Below are 19,302 nucleotides of genomic sequence, written 5' to 3'. Positions count from 1 at the left end.
TTGGCAGGTGCAGTGACAACAAGGAGGCCGAGAGAGAATTGGCTGAAGCACAGCTGCTATCTGAGTTTCTAGACAAATACAGATGTCACTGAATTCCCTCACTGCCCCCCCAGCGGGAGAGGCTGCTGGGTGTGGATTTAGTTCCTAAAAACGCTGGGTCTTTTGGTCTGAAAGGGCAAGCATGGAAGTGGTGGTAGTCATTTCCTCTGTGTGAATCTGCTAGAAGAAGAGAATATCTAGTCTTAACAACTGTGTAACATGCAGAAATGGCGCCACTTGAACGTGCAGATATTTCCAGAAGGAAAGCAAGAGGCTTGCACCAGTTCTGATTTCCTGAGATTCCAGCTGTTCCCTATGCGTGACCCATGTTGAACCTCCTTGGTTTGAGGATGTTCAGGTCACCTGTTCTATCCATGGACATTGGATTATTTGTTTTGTTTTCCAAAAGGAGAATAGCTCCCCCCCCCCTTATAGTAAATATATACTCATTAGTTAAAAGAAAAATAATTATGCATTTCTTTTCTTTTAACATTTCCTGGCTCTGTCAGCTGAGTGGCTGATAAGCAGCAGCACCCAGCAGCAGTGAGCGCCATTGCTCAGGTCTTGGTTTCTACCACCACCTCCATGAACAAGAGCCTTGGAGAAATGGCCCGCTCTAGAACTGGGGCAAGAAATACTCAAGATGAGTCTGGAGCATCTTGTAGTACCAAGGGACTATTTGTAAGAAACCACATTGATGGAGTGTGTCAGAGGGACACAGGAGCCAACTGAAAGAGCTCCCAGTGGCCAGAGCTGGAACCATTTGAGCAACAAAATGAAATGGTATTGGATTATGGCCCAAGGTGTAATATAGAGAACCATGAGTCCACACGATTATAAACAAGTGACTGAATAGATAAATTGGGGAAGAGACAAAACTCCTATGCAGAGTTCCATAGAGACTGGGAAACAGGAGGTGGAGCATGACTTCCCTCTCGGTCAGTGGGGGCTTCAGAGGGTGTCCTTCTGAAGAAGACAGTGTGGAACGCTGGCGTGGGGTGGGGTGGGGTAGGGTGGGGTGGGGTGGGTCTCTCGACAGTGGAGAAACCTGACAAATACACCTCAGCCAGGTGGTCAAGGTCCACGCCGGCAATGATAAGTCATGGTGACAGCATGCACCCGTGAGATGATGTGATGAGAAGGGTGCTGTACCTTTGGGATCCACCACCCAATACCCCACACCCCTGTCTGATTGTGAGAAAAACACCAGATAAATCCTAACAGAGGGACATTTTGCAAAACTGCCAAGGTCATCACAAACAAGTCAAGTCTAAAAAACCGTCATGTCCCAGAGGAGCCTACGGATTCATGACACTAAAACAAGTGTCCTAGAACAGAAAAGCATGTTAGGGAGACACTGAGGGAATCCGGACAAAGAATTACTTCAGTTAATAGTAGTTTGTCAATATTGGGTCATTAATTGTGACAAATGTGCCACACTAATGTAAAATGTTAACTGTAGGGGAAATTGGGTGTGGAGTATGTGGGAATCCTCAATAATATCTCCTGATTTTTTTCTGCAAATATAAAGGTATTCTGAAATTAAAATTTTATTAAAAATAAGGAATTTAAAGTACAAATAAAAATAAGATAATTTACTGAAATCCTTCCACCCAGGATAATATTTGCCAAGTAGCTTTTGAGACACCTTTAGTGTTTAGATAACAGCTGCGGCATGAGGCCTGGCGGACGTTGCTATGTAGAATGAGGTGTCTGGTCTGGCTGGGTGATGGTAGCGATTTGAAGCTAGACTCCGGGTTCAGACAGCTGTTTTAGAAGCTCAGAAAAGTCTTATCTGGGTGGTGGCTGGCTTCTGCTGGAGCATCAATTTGATCCTCGCAGTGCAGCCTGACTCACGTGGTTTGAAGGATGATGGGAACTGAAGATACACAGGGACTGAAAATGGAAGGACAGCTGTATTGTGATAGCATTACAGTCCCACGGTGGTCTCCTTAGAGCTCCGTCCACTTAAGCAGGATTGCTGCGGAAGCCACAGGAAGCTCCAGTAAGGAAGCATAGAGTGCTTCTAGCATGATTGTGGTCATTAGAAGGCAGGGTTTTAAAATCTGAAATCTATTCTTAGATGTAGGTGGTGCCCTGTTAGTTCTCACACGACTTCCTTTTCCTTTTGCAGAGAATCAAGAAAGATGTGGACAAAGGCACCCAGCATTCAGATATGTTCCTGCTGAAGTCTGAGGAAGGAAGAGAAGGTTCGGGTGCTGTGAGAGGATGGGCCCGTGGGTGGTCTGCATGTCGCTGCAAAAGGCAGGGCAGAGAAACGGAAGCCCAGCTGCCCTTCTGGTTGTAGGGTTGATGGTCAGTGGACAGGCCATCCTCATCCCTGAGCAGGCCAGGCCGGACCCTCCATCATAACCCTAAGTGTCCTCCTGCCTGCGCAGCAGAGGCGGCTGAGGAGTGTTCACCCTCTGGGGAGTTCAGGATGGACTGGCTTGAACACACTGTCAGACCATGAACTCCCCTTTGCAGAGAGCAGGAACCATAGCTTTCTAGTCATTTCTCTTGTCCTTGCTCAAGAGCAAGGGACTGATGTTAGAATATAGACTTCTGGACCGCTTAAGGTGGGGTTGACATCTCCAACGTTCACTTTTTAAAGTTCCTTTACAAAAAGCAAGGTTGTGGTTCATTTGTGTGATGCAGGTCTTGTGATGAGAGGACTGGACTAGACCGAAGGGATCCAGCGTGATCAGGGTCTGCTTTATGACCTCTAGTGAGTTATTTCATCTCCCGGGAGCTCTGTCTTCTGTAAAATGAGGGGTTGTTGTGCAGAATACCTACATCTCTTTCCTGTGCTAAAATTCTTTAAGCCAAGACTTCAGAAATGTTCCTACCCAGGTGCTTCAGGTGCCAACCACACGCATTGCACGACTGGTGAGGACATCTGCGTTTCCAAGTGGGAGCTAGGTTTAGAGTCATGAAGTAACTTACCCAGTTTACACATCAGTGGACTTGAACTTGAAAGCTGAACTTTGTTCTAGGCTGTGAGACCCCCAGCCTGTGTTTCCCCTGCATCCTCGCCATCAGGCCCTTACCCCACAGTGAGAAGGACATGGTGTGTTATGAGCTGGCGCACACTTGTGTGCATGCGTCATACTATGTGCTATGTGCAGGGGCCCCTGACATGTATCCTTTTCTATTTCCTCAAAGCATTAATATGCTGGTGGTGATGAATCGATCTCATGGCCCCTAGTGGGTGCAGCCTGGAGTCACCCCTGGGCTGTGTGCTGATGGAGGATATGTAGGCAGGACGCAATGTTTCCCATTTGCTGTTTCTGTTAAGTTTCTTCTTTTTAAAATAGATATTGGTTTATTGATTTCAGAGAGGGAGATAGAAAAATCAGTTACGCGAATCAATTGGCTGCCTCCGGCACGCCCCCTACTGGGGATCAAGCCTGCAGCCTGGGCATGTTCATAGGTCAATGCTCAACCATTCAGCAACACCGCTGGGCTGTTAAGTTTCTTTTTAATGTTTGTTGGAGTGAAAATCTTGGTTCTTCTTTCTAGACGTGATGGAAAACTTTCCCCTGCGTTTCACGCTAGGTTACATTTTGAGGCTGATCATAGAAATTAAACACAAGCCAGCGGGAAGAACATAAAGTGGTGTGGCCTGTGGGCATGCAGCCCACAGAGGAGAAAGGGAGGGTGGAGTGAGGGTCCTCCCGGAGGCCTGGGTGCAGCGTGGGCCTCTCCCAGCACTGGGTGTGCCAGCCTCCATGCCTGTCTCATCTCTGCCTCCATCCACAGCTGGAAAGAGCTTCTAAGACGCAGTGTTTGGAGGGTTTGTGAAAAAGGCACCCCATTGCAAACTGAACCTTAAGGAAAAGAATTAAAACTTCGAGTGAGATGTTGAAAATTGTGTTTTGTTTTTCTGCAGAGGGAGGAAAATGAGTGACTTGATGGACTTTTGCCCACAGTTCTGCATTTTTTCATCTGTCCTAGTCACTGGGGGAGCAGGGACACTTGTGCCATTGGCTGGTTCTTGCTACCCCTCCATCCCTACATCTTACCTCAGCTCCTGCTCTCCTGTGACAGGCAGATGGGTGTGGACTCGGATCAACCCTTCAGGCACCAAGCCCACTCCCAGGTCTGGCTTTTCTGTGGCCATGGCCCCAAACAGTCAAACGCTGCTCTTCGGGGGTGTCTGTGATGAGGAAGAGGAGGAGAGCCTGGAGGGCGACTTCCTCAATGACCTGTACTTCTACGATGCCACCAAGAACCGCTGGTTTGCGGGACAGCTGAAGGTAGAGTCGGGCTCCAGAGTGGTTGCCATGGTGCATCGTGCACCAGACAGGCAGCTTAACACGGCACCTGGCTCTTGCCTCCACAGGTGATACTGGGTAGAGGCTGTGTGGTCTTGTTAGCCAGTTCTGCCTTCCAGGCCAGGTGTTGAGACACCCAGGCCTCTAGGTCCCTCTGCCGCTCTGTGAGCTGTCACTGTAAGCAGGGAACCCATCACCTCTGTCCCTGCTGTGGCACCAGTCCCAGTGTTTGGCTCCATCCCAATAGTGGGATCCCCAGCGGCTTTGGGCCTTGAGCTGACAAAGTCAGGTCAGTGGCCTCAGAAATAGGGCTTGAGGGAGGGAGGCGGCACTTTGTGGCAGAGACTCGGCCCAGGTCGAGTGGCCTCAGTGCCCCTGCTGAGAGTTGGGTGAGCGTGAGGGCCTGTTTCTGGACTTGCCACCTTCCACATTCTCTGAGGAGTGACACTGGGTGTGGACTTCAAGGGGCAACCCCAGCAGGTGGATTAGGGGTACAGCCCAATGCCGTTTGCCCAGCACCCGGGGTGGGTGGTGCTCCCCATGCACTCTGGAGCTCACAGCCCTGTCTGCCGCTAAAGTGGGCTGCCCTGCTTTTTGTCAACAGGGGCCCAAGTCAGAGAAGAGGAAGCGGAGGCGGGGCACAAAAGCAGAGCCAGAGGGAGCCAACGAGCAGGAGTGTGGGGAGGCCAGTGCCCAGGCGCCCCGAGAGGTGGTCAGAGAGGTGGTCACAGAGGACGGAACAGTGGTCACCATTAAGCAGATGCTCACAGCCCCAGGCCCATCAAAACAGCCACAGTCGGATGAGGACGATAGCCCAGAGGAAGCAGGTGGCCCCTTGGTGGAGCCCCGCCCCCGCTCCAATGCCATGCTGGCCGTGAAGCATGGCCGACTCTACCTCTTCGGGGGCATGTTTGAGGCTGGTGACCGCCAGGTCACCCTCAGCGACTTCTACTGCCTTGACCTGCATAAAATGGACCAGTGGACGGTCTTGGTGGAGGCGGACCCAGGTGAGCTGTGGTGGGATAAGCACCTCCTTTGGTTGGGTGAGAGCACTTGGAAAGCATCTTGTCGAGTCTGCCCCCAAGTGCCGCCCAGATCTACCCTGTGCCGATGAGCCGGGTGCTCTCTGGCTGTTCATGTGAGAGCAGACCCTGGTCACAGGGAGCGAGGCTCACCCTTGACACCATTCATGTGAGCCTCAGAACTGTCCAGGCTTCCCATAGATGCAAAGCAGATTTTGCTTGTGGCAGCTTCCCATCGTGGGCAGCCTGCTGTGTGCACATGAGCCTCTAGGCAGCCCCTTCCAGTCTGTGACCTGAACCTTGGGGCCTCATTTACTCTCTGATCCTTCATTCCTCACTTTCACATGTACCACAGGCTCTCGCTAGTGGTACATGCTCATTCCTTTTTTTTTTTTATTAAATATATTTTATTGATTTTTCACAGAGAGGAAGGGAGAGGGATAGAGAGTTAGAAACATCGATGAGAGAGGAACATCGATCAGCTGCCTCCTGCACACCTCCTACTGGGGATGTGCCTGCAACCAAGGTACATGCCCTTGGCTGGAATCGAACCCGGGACCTTTCAGTCTGCAGGCCGACGCTCTATCCACTGAGCAAAACCAGTTAGGGCCATGCTCATTTCTTAAGTCACTAGTTTCTTTAAGGTCTGAGACTAAAAGTTAAAATCCACACATTTAGGGGAAGGTATAAAACAGCTGGTGTAAGATTTTTTTCTGTCTTCTGGTTTGCCAATCTTATTCTCACCATCTCTGCTAAGATCCAGGGAAAACAGCGCATTTTGATATGTTGGGGTGAGGGGCCTTGCATTCAGGTCGGGTTTCCTTAGTGAGAAGATGGGGTCCTCAGCAGCTCCCAGTCTCGGTTCCCCTCGTTCTGGTTGCACTGACCCTCTGTGGATGTTCATTTTCCTCTGAAGAAACACAGGAGTGGCTGGAGGAGACTGACTCGGAGGACAGCGATGCTGGTGAGGGCGCTGAGGGCCGAGAGGAGGACGAGGAGGACGAGGACAGCAGTGAGGAGGACCAGGGTGAGTATTAACATCTGACTGCTTGTAGTTATGCTTCAGAGGTGAGCCTAATGTCAGCATAAGAAACATTCAAACCTGTATAGAATTTTTGTGAGTTTATTTGAGCCAAACTGTTAACAATTTCTGGGAAGCAAAATCTCAACCTGTTGAGATAATGCTCCAGAGAATGGCAGTTTTGCACCTTATTTCTTACATTACAATAAAAAAAGAAGGTATAAGTGGTTACATGAAATTCATTGGTGATAGATTAGGGAGGGTGGGAGAAAGCAAAGTAGGGAAACCTCTGGAATTGAATAAAAAGTAAAATGGTACATCTTTTAGTTAAAGTGGGTTCAGGATATTTAATAGTCAATAATTAACACAATAAAAATAACAAGAGGATTTATAATCTCTGCTTTGGTGCATTGGTTGTGCCTTGAGGGGTTTGGAAAAAGAGAAGTTACCCTGACATTCCAAAGGTATGTTATCTTAGATGCAGAGGCCATAGACAGACTCAGTTATGATGAAGATTAACTTTTATCAAGGATGATTCTAGCCTAGGACCTGACTACCTGCCATAAATGGCTTTTAGTTAAAAAAAGTTTTAATTTCAGACCATCCTTTGTGGTTACTTTAGATCTCTGAGTTTGCAGGGCTGCCACGCAGGCCTCCCCTGAGCTTGTCAGGTTAACATGTGGCCCCTTTTCATCCACACTAAGTTTTTTAGAAAATATTTGTATCTGGAGTATGTTTGAGCAGCTTGCTATTTGAGCAGTGTCGTCGTGCAGAACGGCTTCACGGCGTCATTTCTGTAAATCCGGGTGCTCCCACAGTCACTCCGTCAGGCCGTGAGCAGGTGGCCTACACTGCCTGACCCAGGCCTTCTTCCTCTGCTGAACGTGTTTATTTTCCTCCTTCCCATGAAAGAGCCACAGCACCCCTTGGCGACGCCTGGTGAGCAGTTTGCAGACTACCTGCCTAGGACTGAGCAGTATTGGGTGAGGCTTGCCCGAGACGATGCTGGGTCAGAAGCAAAGGAGAAGAGAGTGCTGAAGGTAGCCCATGCCATGGCAAAAGCTTTCTTTGATGACTCAGCATGAGCCGCCAGCCTGGGCCGGAAGTTAAACTGATTGAGGTTGTCTTCCCTCCCCGTCACTGGTGTGATTTAAAATAAACTGGACTTGGAACAAGGCTGCTGCAAAGGTTGTCTTCTGTGCGGCCCTGCATGCACCAAGGTCCTGGTGGGGCCTGCCAGGGCAGGGCCAGGCTGAGGGTGGGCCACCCACACTGCAGGCGGCACTTGAATATGGAGTGGCCCCAGGAAGCATGCTCTGATACAGACTGGAACATTGGTGCTCTGTGGGCGGGTTTCTCTTCTGCAGAGCTAGGGGATGAACGTTCTGATTGCATATTACCAACCTGGAGATGTGCTTTTTGACTTAACAATTGTCAGGAGTAGCCCTCAGACTGCCTGTATGAGTTTTCTTGTTATTTATAAAATAAAATAGCTGTTGGCTGGGCGGTTCTGCTCCTTCTCTGCCACTGGCTTTTCTTGGGGCTCTTAGTGATCAAGTGCACCTAAAGCCTCCAGGACAGATCCCTTAGCCTTGCTGGGGAGGAGGTGGTGGAGCCACCCTCTGTCCTTCACCCCTGGGGCTCAAGGTTGTCATTTGCAAAGTGACAGAGAGGAAGGAAAGCCGAGGGCAGTACCGGAGGGCATTTGCCCCACTGTCCATCCCCATGCAGTTGTTGTGCAGTGCCTGGCCTGGGGGCAGAGGTTCCTCACAGCAGAAGTCCTGGTGTGTGAACATGCTGGCTGGTGCCTGCTCCAGGGTGAGTGGCAGGAGACTGCTTTTCATTTTTAAATTTGGGGTCAAAAGTTGGGCTTTGAATTACTACCTGGTGCATTTTTTCATCTTAAATATCTGCAACAATGAGAATATAGGATCTTAGTTTTTAGTTAAGGGGCCAATATCCCATTCATCCCATACTTCACCTGGTTTTTTTGTTTGTTTGTTTTTCAAAAGGGAATACCTCCCTCCAGCAGAGCAGGGCGTGGGCCAGGGCTTCAGTGGAAGAACAGGGGCCAACGTAATCCAGCAGCAGCCCTCCTTCCACCTTGCCTTTACCTTCTCATGACGCTTGGCTCCAACCAGCTCCCACTGGTGTGAGCTTGTGCTCTAATAGGACCCAGAGGGGGAATGGGCTTTTGCAGGCTGATCAGAAGTGAGACGCTCTCCTCTTGCAGTAGCCTGCCCGCCACATCTGCCCACCGGAGCCTCCCTCTGGGTGTGTGCCTTGCATTGCCCAAAGGAGCCCTGGTCATCGGGGAGAGGCCAGGTGTTAGCCAGCATGGCGCCTGGTTGGTTGGCATGGGAGGAAGGGTCAGGGATTCTACATTTCGCTTTTATTTGTGGCGCTTCCCTTGGTTCCTGGGGCGGTTTGAGTCCTTTATTGACATTCTGTGTAGAGTCCAGCTGGAAGCTCCTAGGACGGCTGTAAAGCCAGGTGAGTGCCGCAGCTGGCCCCCAGGAACTGCGCAGGTCCCTCGGCCTTGCTGTCTGACCGTGTGACAGGAGCACACCAGGCTGGATCGTGCTGCTGCTAAGCCAGGAAATAATTGGGAGATCTTATCGGCTTCAACACAGTTGTCTATTATCAGAGGCCACTTTTCTTAGAGGAGCCTATAGCTAAAAGACTGGGAAGAAGGTAATTTTTAACCAGCCAAGTTGAAAGAAAAGTACCCTCCAGAGAAGCCTCTGTACAAACAAGTACGCGTTTTGCTGTCACGTCCATGGGGCTGCTGCTAAAGATGCAGTTTGAGTAAAGAGGTTGATCAGAACCCAGGAGGATTAAAGAAACGCTTCCAGGAGAGTTGCTGTCTCTGCTGTTTAATTGCTGTGATTAAAACACCAGGAACGGTGCCTTCGGTCTGCAGCAGCGGGGAGGGGGAATCGACACAGGACCTCGGGTGCCCCAGGCGCAGCGGCCACGCCTGCTGTCCTGTTTGTCAGTGACTGGGTTGCCTAACTGAATGCTCTTGACACCCCGACGGCCACGTTGGCCACGAGTGGCCAGCATGCAGCCCCTGCCTTGCTGGAGCCGGAACCGCAGGAGGCGGCCATGTCCAGGTGGGCAAGGCCCTCGGTTGGCTGATTGTTGTTGGGAAGCCCTTAATACCCACCCCCTGGTGGTTTCCCACCCTTTTTCTTACTGGTGCCCATCACCCTGCCACATCAGCCCTGTGGACACCGTGCCGGGGCTTCGGGAAGAGCTCCGTGGGGTTTCGAGTGTGACGAGTTCTCTGTTCTCCCCACTTCCCAGGAGCACCTGAGCCCTGTCTGGGTCAGGCTGAAGTAAGAGGAATTCGCAGGGGTTGAGGTGTTGGTTTTTAAAAGCTGTTGACAGTGATGTTTATTGCAATTGGACATGTAATTTTTTTTAATACCAAGTTGGTACAAGCAGAAAGCCAGTGGCTAGGTGACAATACAAGTACATTGAGGGACCAGATATTGGGTGGGTCTGCTGGTGAAGGTTAACCTCTTCAAGAGGCTGCCCATGTGAGATGTGTTGCAATGAGAAGGTGACACAAGTGTAGATTATATCAGAGGATGGCAGGGAGGGGACACTTGTTCCCTGACATAAAGGAAAAGGGATCAGCTCCAGCTCCAGTGAGTCTGAAATCCACCTGCTGTCCATTGCTGAGTTCCATGTATGGAACAGGCTTTCTAATAACTTCTGCTTTCCCAGGTGTTAAATCGGGAAGCAAGCTGTGCGTAGGTGGTTGATCACCAGAGATCAGTCTCATCTTACCTTGAGTACAGACCACAGTCATCCTTTTTTCTGTTTTGCATGAGAGCTTCGGCAGTGCCTTTTGAGTCCAGGCTGTCCAGGGTCTGACCTTGGGGTCTGACCATGGTGTCCAGCCGGAAGCCAAGGCACTGCCCAAAACAGTTGGTGGCCACAGGTGCTGGGATCAGGTGAGAAGCCACCCTGGAAGCTGTCGTGTCAGGCTGAGGCCGGGCGTGTTGAGCTGTGTGTGGCGTGGGACTCCGTGTGGGGAAGGGATCTCACCCGGGGAGCAGGGCTGGAGAGACCGCAGTGTGTCAGCAGGATTCCGAGGCAGAGAAACTCATGGGGAAGAAAGACACTCAGTACAGCCGCCCATGAGAAGCACAGATGTTGAAGTTTAAGAAAATTAAAACAGGTTTGGAAAAAATAGACTGTGAGATCCTTGGGCCATTAGCTGGCGGGGGGCGGGGGGGGGAGGGGGGCCTGAATGGGGTAGGAGGCCTCAGGCACTCAGTTTATGGTGAGGAACCTGAGACGGTGAACAGGGTTATTAGCGTAAACACATAGGAAAAGCTGTGAGAGAAGGTGGGGGGCACATTTCAGATTCGTATTCACAGAGCTTTCCTACTCAAAGTAATAAGATCCTCCAAATGTGACAGAGGGACGCTGTTGGTTAACGGAGGCTCAGTTCTGTAAGTTGCAATTATCCAGCTTATAATTTTGTCACTAGAAGGAACTTGCATTAAAGACATTTCTTATACAAGGGTGCAAGTTTTCCAAATTTCAAATGACAATATTTATTACTAAAAGGAGCAAAATTTTCTTTAATCTCAACACTGTCCCTTGCTTTCAGTTAGTGAAATATATAGTAATGGTCTGATTTAAACATTCATTAAAGAAAATTATTTTATTTTCATTTTGTAAATAACCAAGCTATTTTTCCAACTAAAAGAAAAAGGCTGAGGTAATGTTTTTAGCTGCTTCATTAATAGGAAAAATCAGAACATAGTCAACATTCCCTTTTGTCAATGCACAAAATGATTGCACAGTATTAGCAAACAGTTCACATGCACCACGGGAAAAGGGTGGAAAAAAGAAAACGCAGATTGAGACGGATTTATGTTAGAGTTCATTCACAAAAAGGCAACCACATCAGGGTTAGTCGTTTCATGTCTAGCGTGAGGATGAGCTTCACGCACTCTCACCTGAACGGTGCGGGCGTGTGGGTTTTAGTCAGGCTAGAAATGGTGATGGTGCAGATAAGCAGGGTCCAGCAGGAAGTGTTGTCAGGGTTAGCCCAGTGTTTGGAGGCATTGGCAGATCAGTGGTCAGGGGCACGCTCACTCCTGTATAAGCCACTGCGTGTGCGTGAGGGCCACTCAGACAGTGAGAGTGCAGGCCCTGTTGCTCTGATGGTGTCGGTGACCACGCTAAAGGACAGGCTCACTCAGAGGCCCAGTGGGAGAGCCCGGTCCCAGGGCCATGGGTGCCAGAGTAGCCTGGAGGGCGCATGCGCAGTGCTGGCCCTCAGCGCGGATTCCTTCCTCCTGAGCCTCCCACCGTCTACCTGGCCTGTGCCGATGTTTGGGAGGCCCACGTGGGGCAGCATTCCTCCTGACCGGCCTTCCCAGGCTCACACAGTGTGGTGTAGGCGTCATTCATGGGAGGTCGGTGGGTGCATAGTATGTCTGCCCTGTTGGAACTGATCACATTTAGAGAGAAAGAGAAATTCGTGGGCTGTGTAAGTGCTCTTGCAATATGAGTGCTCTAATGTTAAGGGACTAGAACTTACCACGCCTGCATTGGGTGTGTCAATACTGACCTCTAAGGAAGTAGCCCTGGCTCCTGCCTGACCTAGCAGGTGTGGATGAATTACCGAGGGCCCAGGGGTACAGCCAAGACCCGTCTCCACCTTTCCTTGGGGCCTTCTGCCTTCATGGGTTTGGGTTGCCGCTGTCACCACATCACCAAGCAGTGGCAGCACAGCTGGCGCCCTGCATCCTGTGGCACAGACACGATGGGAAGGGCAGCAGGAGAGGGTGTGCATGGATGTGGCGACAGGCCTGGGCAGCCTGGGGCCTGACCCCGTGGCGCCGGCGACAGTGAGCTGTGTGTATCTCGGGCAGCAGGTGTGGTGGGGCAGCCCAGTGAGGTAGGTGTGTGAGGTCTGCCGCGCTCCCCGGCCCTGCTCGCCATCCCTCAAAACCCCGGACCCCGGCTCACTGCACCCGGCTTCCTGTGGCAAGCTCACATCCACACCTTGCTCTGCCCATGGCGGCTGCCTGCTTCTCTGAGGTTTAGGAGCATGTTTGCACATTTGTCTCAGGCACTTCCATGGTGGGATTTCATGTGGAAGCAAACTCCAAAAGCATTGAGCCATCTTCCGAAGCATTGCTTCCATCTCCCTCAGGGGTGGTCCCGTTCTGGCACCGCCCCCGCCATGTTTCCCTCTGCACTTCTCACTCCGTGCCAGCACCTCCTCCGTGCCTTCCTGAGCCCGCGCCCCTGCGTGTTTCAGGGACTGCGACCCTTGTGCTTCCATAGTTTTCAGACATTCCATATAGTCTGTAGTTCACATTGTCCAGGCACATGGAGACACTAAAAATACAGCTTTGTTTTTTATTTTTAAACAAAAGCAACTGCACTTTTTCTTCTTTTAAGGCTGAGTTAGGGACACTTCTGGAAACTTGGGGCAGGTTGTTTTTCTAGCGTTGCTTACTGATGGTCTTGCCTGACGTGGCCAGCCCTGGCCAGAGAACAAAACTAGCCAGACACCTTAGGTTTACAGACAGCTTCCCCTCATTCCTTCTTTCTTTCTCTTGATCCTGTTACTTCACTTTTATGCTGACCTGACTAGGAGCCAATGCTTGTCCGAGGCAAGGTTTCCTCAGTATCATGACACAGGTGTTTGTCAGCGATACTCAGTACTGTCAGTTGATTGTGAGGGTCAGGCAGTACATTCAGCTGTGGAAGTCGATGTCTTAAAAACTAGTAGGCACCTTTATGGCAACTTTCTGAGACCAAAGGCAAGAAAAAAAAAAGGAAGACAAGACCTATAAAAGGTAAAGAAACCGAGCTTCCTGTAGAAAAGGGTTGCATCTTCCACCCTCGTGTTGAAAAGTGTCTTATTGTGCACGTGAAGGTGAAGTAAGCAAGTGCCCCTGGAGGAGGCCACTGGGGCGTCTCTGGGAGCACCCCCTGGGCCTCTTAGGCCCCCCCTCTTGGGTACAGGTGAGAACTGCCTGACAGGAAAACCCTGCCCAGAGAATACTGGTGGTGATTGGGTGTCTTTAAAGAATAATCAGAAACCCAAACCAACAAAAATCGCAAAAAATGGGACCATTTGATTCACGCCCCCAAGTATTCATCTTTAATAAGTCCTGTGTCTTGTGAGATCTGAACACCTCCCCAGTTCTCAGTAATGCCCTTTGGTTTGTCAGGAGGGTGGCGGCATAACTTACTGAAAGGGAACGGGAGCACCTTGATGACCAGGCTGGGGCGTCAGGTGTTAGCCAGGACATGGGGCTGCTCCGTCTGTGTGCCCGGGTGCCAGACAGGCCCCGAGGGGAGTCCGTGCACTGGTGAGACTCACTCTTATGTTGGGCTTAGTGCATGTCGGAAAGAGCCTGTCATCCTACCACGAATGTGTTTATTCACACCACACACCATGGCGTCTCAACAAGACTGGAGTGTATTGGTCGTTAGATGTCATGGACTTCCTAGGAAAGTGAGTCAGAGAGTCCTTGCATTTTCATGACTCTCCTCCCTCGAATGATTTAGGCAACGGGCTTTGCATTTTTGTGGATGCACTGATTTTTTTTCTATATTAGCATCGTCTTCCTTGTCAGTTATTTTGGCTTATGTACTGCATACCTCATCTCTGTCTTTGGGAATCTGTGTGCTAATGATTACAAACCTAAGAATTCAAAAGGATGGACGAATAGGACTTTTCAGGGGCCTGAAATCACCCAGGCATTGTGCAGACACGAAGCAGACTTAAAAGCACAAGTAAATCCGGTACACGAGGCTCCTTACTTTGTGGTAAGTGGAACCAGTGAACCATCAGCACAGACCTGTTACCTGGTGACTTTACAGGGTAACGTCCGTTCCAGCTCATTAGGGTGAGGTGCGAGTGCAGGCTCCAGCCTGGGGCGGGTGAGGAGAGGTGGGCACGAGGTGGCGACCCCTTCTCCCACGGCCCAGCCTAGTATCTCAGGTATCTCAATTTCTCTGCCCCATGTTTTCACATCCAGAGCATGTCGGGAGAACTGACTCTCACAAGGTTGCTCTGTAATTAAAACTTGTCAGTGCTCTGCACCAGTGGGGGCAGCCATGACACATATCTATTTTCCCCAGTCCCACATGTCCTTGTTGAATTCAGCACACACACATCCACGAGGAACGTGCATGAGAGAAGCAGGTCAGCGGACTTGGCCTGGAGTTAGGTGACTGGTGCACCCATCGGACAAACCTGAGGCTCTGGGCAGGTAGGAAAAGCAAGCTGGGCTGAGCGAAAGCATTCGGCCAATCTGCAGGGATGCTGCGAGGCAGCCTGGTCTTTAATCACACTGGAACAATTAAAGAGCTTTCTGGTCTCTCCGACCGTGTTTTGGTCTTGGTGGAATCTACTTGGAATTCACCAGGAGTGCAGGGAAATGGCTCTGCCCTATGTAGGTGCGGAGTGTGTGTGTTTAGGGGGGGGGCGGGGGGGGGCGGGGCCGGGAGGTGTTGATTTGGTTTTCACAAGTGTGTGATTGGCAGCTGGACTAGTGATGGAGACATCTAGTCATGAAACCACTACTGCTTCTGTTGAATGAGGTGCGCTTCTGTGCCGCTGCTTTTATGCATCTAACAACCTCATGGTGTTTGCATGTAAATATATAAACCTGCATTTGTAGGTACCATTTTTGTCATGCAGTTATTGGAATGTACAAAAAAAAGTCTGTAATCTTGACAGAGAGTTGCAAAGAATTATAAACCACATATCCCAGCATGATGATTCTTAGGGCTGCAAGGAGCAGGCATCTTTATTTGGTTCACTTCAGGTCTGCAGCAACCACTTGATATTAAAAAAGAGGAACGGAAAAAAGATGTACAAAAAGATGTGATATCCCTTTAGAAAGCAACATTATCAGAAATGTATTTCCTACGGATCCTCCCTCCCTTTCCCATGTCTCCACTCCCCAAAAAAGACCCCAACCTAAACCAAAATGTGAGAAGGAATGGGGATTGAATGTATAACAGAAAAAAAATAAAACTGAATTTAACTGGAACATGCTCTAATCTTTAGTTTATTTCTGGTTAAAAATATAGCAATCCAGTGCAGTGTAGTAAAGAAATCTGCTTGAAAGGTAGCAGAGAAACAGCTAAACATAAGCAAAGCAAGGCAGAGTCATAGGCGGGCTGTACCCAGGACGACTGTGGGGCTCACCTTTAAGGACCTTCCCAGGTGTGAGCACAGGGGACCTGGGTATGGACGTGCCCGTGGCCCCACAGACACGTCCATACCCGCTGGCCGGGCTGGCTCGAGCTAGGACCATAGAGCACTCAAACATTCTGGAGCCTTGTTCTTTTGTTTGGATGACAGAGCAACACTGGTGGAGAAAGCAGAAACACCAGGAATCTGTTTGTGTGTGACTGAAAGTTGTGTTACATATTTGGGGGGAGATGGATATGCAACGATATCTCAGGAATTTTTAAGCCACTTGATTTCAACCACATTCTGTCCTGGGACTAGACCAGCTCCAGAGAATTAATGAGGCATCTGGGAAGAAGAGGCATGTCTGTGGGGGAAGTTGCAGGCACAGGACAAAATGAAACTCGTGGGCTCAGTGACGTGGGAAAGGGCTGCGGACGTCTGACAGGGACGTGGGAGCCTGGATACCTGTCCTGCACAGTAAGTACTGGAAGGCCGTGCTGCAGCCCAGGGGCCGCACTGCTCCCTGCCCTCTGGCACCAGCCCCGTGCCTCTGCAGGCTCTGGACATCTGCAGCCTGGCTGCCCTGGGTCTGGTGGGAGGATGGGGAAGAGAGAGGGACAGCAGGGAAATGAGGATGTCGCTGTGAGACTTGGGTGGGACCTGGCCTTGCAAGGAAAGCCGTGGGGCAGTGCCAAGACCAGGGGTCTGTTTTTTGGGGAAGAGAAGAGAGGACAGACCTCTGCTTCCTTAACTCTGCAGCACAGATTTAAAACAGAAAAAGCCCAGGCTGCTGCCAGCCAGGATGGGACACCCTCTTCCCCGCGCCTCGCCCACACTGACCCCCCGATTCCAGGACAGGGAGGAGAAGCAGAGTGAGCTGACTCCCTGCCTCACACCTCCCGGCCGCTGCTCCCCCCGCGGCCACAGCTGGACACTCAGGGGTCCTCCTAGGCTGCCTCCTTTCCCACGTCCCTGGAGGGAGTGTGATGACGATGGTGACGATTTTATTGTTTTTGCCGCTGATTTGCTGGGATCCCTTTTCTTTCCACTTCAAGCTGGAGGATCGGCGTGCTGGCCTCCTTCTGCCATGCCACACAGCATAGTGTTATACAAGCAAAGAATTTTGGCTAAAATCCAAAAAACATTACCCAGAAAAAAAGGCAAACTGTGAGTAATACCCAATCGTGTTGTTCTGTGAAGAAACTCGGAAGTAGCTGTGGGCTGTCCGAGTTATGATCCTTTCCTTTTTGTTGTTTTGCTTTTAACGTCCCCCTTTTGTACACCAACTGGTATTTTTGCTAATGTGACAATTTCATCAGATGAAAAAGTTAATAAACAAAATGGCGACTCCGATGTTTAGCAAGATCACCATGGCTACCAGGATGGGAGCTGAGCCCTGGAACAGAAGGAGAGAGAGAGGGTTGAGCCTGGTCTAGATTGTTCTCTCTCTGGCCATACCCACCCCCCAGCCCCAGACCAAAACAGGAGGTTGGAACCAAACGTCCAGCTCTTCAGAGCATGAAGCCCTGCAGAAGTCAGACCTGAGGAAGAGGCCGCCACTGGACTCGAGGTCCGCAGTCACTGCCCCAAGCACTCTGGCGGCTGCCCTCCCTCCTGGTGCCCCAGGTCTCTCCTCACGTAAACACCCCACACCCAGCTCTGTACAGCTGGGACTGCAGACACTGCCACTGGATTTCAGATGCAGCCCACCCAGAGTGGCCCCTAAATTCAGCCTGGGACCCCCAAATCGTCAATGGGAGAACCTCTAACAGGCCTCTGAACACATCTTCCTCAATGGAAACCACCTTCCCGGAAGCGGCTCCAGCTCTGTGCTAACCGCCGTCCCTGGGCCTCCCTCGCCAGGGGGAAGGAGCACTTGTCTTCTCCAGCCTTTCCTGGGTGCCCAGCGCCCAGTGCCTCAGGGCAGAGCCCGCAGTTGCTTGGGCTTGTCATCTTGCAGCCTCAGTGATGGGCGCAGGGCCTGCCCCCTGGAGAGGCCTCTGCTGGAACATCCCTCCGCTCCCCTGTCCTGGGGTCCCCAGCCGCCCCTCAGGACCAAGCATTGGTCTGGCAGAATAAGTACCAGAGCCCAGCTGGAAGCCTGCACCTCTTCCCAAGGGAGCTCCATTTTAAAGCTCCCAGACTCGCCAGCAGAGTTAAGTGGGAAACTACGGAACCCTTCCTGCGTCTCCACCCTGCCCATCATCCGGGTCCTAAAATAACCACATCCGCACACAGGTGCACATGGGCGCACACATCAGGTGCGCACACACCACATACGTGCAGATGCACATGCACACACATTCCCAGCTGCCAGAATGAGGGAAGCGGAGTTGTGGCAGCTGGCACTTAGGCCCTGGGGGCTGCTCTCCACGGGGGTCGAGAGGGGTTTGGGCAGGGAAGGCAGAATAGGAACCAGCCCACCAGCAAGAAGACATGCTCACAGGTTTCAAGGGGAAGTAGAAATGGCCTCGAGGGCCAGCAGGCTGTCTTCTGATAGGCAGCTTCTCTCCCAAGGGAACAACATCAGATGAGGAACGGGACTCCTTGGGGACGGGCAGACACCGACCCTGCCCTGCAGCGGCACCAAGTCCCAGGGGCCAGTCTGGATGGCGGGCAGCACACAGAGGCTGGTTACTCAGTCGGGCTCTGCATGCCCATGAGGCAGGCCCCCAGTGTTCCTCTGGGACAAGTGGGACATGGCACGCGGCACCCATCAGCACGTGCAGGAGGCCCTGTAGGCTGACACTGGTCCAGGGGGGATCATGTGGGACCACACAGGCATCAACCTGGGCTGTAGGTCTGAAGTGCGTTCCAGTGGCCCTTTCTGCTGCCACTGGGCCAAGGGACCAAGGCATGTTGCTTCTAGGCGGAAGCCACCTGACAAAGGGTCCCAGGAGGTACCTCTGGGTGCAGGAGCTCTCCCCAGCCCCTGACAGGTCCTGCCCAGGGCTGTCTGTCCTTCCCTCCAATCCATCCGCCTTGGGAGTGGTGCTTCTAGGTGAGTTTCACACCTGAGACACGGTCCTCACTCCTGAGCAGCCCCGGTGGCCCCCCGGGGCCTGATCAACCTGGATTACAGCCCCATCCGGAGCCACTGATCCCACAGGCCTGGGTGGGTCAGAGCCTCATTCTAACGAACTCCTGGAGTGCCCTGCAGTGCCATAACTCAGAGAACCTCGGCTTTACAGGAAGGGCCGAGGGGTGGACAGCCTCACAGAACTGTCCGTCTCACCCATTAGAAAGTAGTAGCAACTATGAGATGGAAATGAAGCCCCTGCTGAGGGTGGACTCGTGTCCTGCACGGTGGTCCCATTGGGTGGTCCCATAAAATGGAGCTCCCTTGGGAAGAGGTGCAGGCTTCCAGGTGCAGGACACGTGTGTCCTTGCAGATGGGACCACCGTGCCTGGCCCGCAGGTAAGCGGTGTGGCCTGGACAAAGGACCTGACCCAGCCTGACGCTCCTGCTCTGCATCTGGCCCTCTGTCTCTCCTGGACGGGGACTCGTGGGCAGTGGTGGGGGCTCACAGGAGACTCCAGAGGAAGTTGGAGGAACTTGGGGCAGGTCTGGGCGAGGCTGGGTCCCATGCTGCCATCTTCCTTTTGGGAGCTTCCAAACCTGCCCAAGTGTTTCACTAAAAGGATCAAGCCTGTGACGAACCTCCTGAGTCTCCGTCTGACATAAATGTCCCCCAGCCCTGCACTGGCTTCCTGGGAGGGAGGGCCCAGTCCTTTGGAAGCCAAGGC

The 19,302-nt window shown here is 51.6% G+C and overlaps 2 protein-coding genes across 14 annotated transcripts in view; one reads left to right on the top strand and one right to left on the bottom strand.

The window, feature by feature from the left end:
- Positions 1–7,535, top strand: part of KLHDC4 (kelch domain containing 4) — a 46,274-nt gene extending 38,739 nt beyond the window's left edge. For 11 of the 13 annotated variants that reach the window (XM_023761049.1, XM_014463114.2, XM_006097332.3 and 8 more), the window contains 5 exons: positions 2,174–2,249; positions 4,090–4,298; positions 4,921–5,323; positions 6,255–6,365; positions 7,272–7,535. In XM_023761049.1, the coding sequence (XP_023616817.1) occupies positions 2,174–2,249; positions 4,090–4,298; positions 4,921–5,323; positions 6,255–6,365; positions 7,272–7,444 (972 nt within the window). In that variant the 3' untranslated portion in view covers positions 7,445–7,535. Of the gene's footprint in view, positions 1–2,173; positions 2,250–4,089; positions 4,385–4,920; positions 5,325–6,254; positions 6,366–7,271 lie in introns of those variants that run through there. The other 2 variants (XM_023761050.1, XM_023761052.1) reach the window with 2 other exon arrangements.
- Positions 7,536–16,099: 8,564 nt separating this feature from the next.
- Positions 16,100–19,302, bottom strand: part of JPH3 (junctophilin 3) — a 115,295-nt gene continuing 112,092 nt past the window's right edge. Inside the window, 1 exon segment of the mRNA XM_023761103.1 lies at positions 16,100–16,951. Coding sequence (XP_023616871.1) covers positions 16,871–16,951 — 81 coding nt within the window. The 3' untranslated portion in view covers positions 16,100–16,870.

This window comes from Myotis lucifugus, unplaced genomic scaffold (genome assembly GCF_000147115.1).
Source record: "Myotis lucifugus unplaced genomic scaffold, Myoluc2.0 scaffold_198, whole genome shotgun sequence".
In the NCBI taxonomy this organism is placed as follows: Eukaryota; Metazoa; Chordata; class Mammalia; order Chiroptera; family Vespertilionidae; genus Myotis; species Myotis lucifugus.
This window is presented reverse-complemented; position numbering and strand designations above follow the sequence as displayed.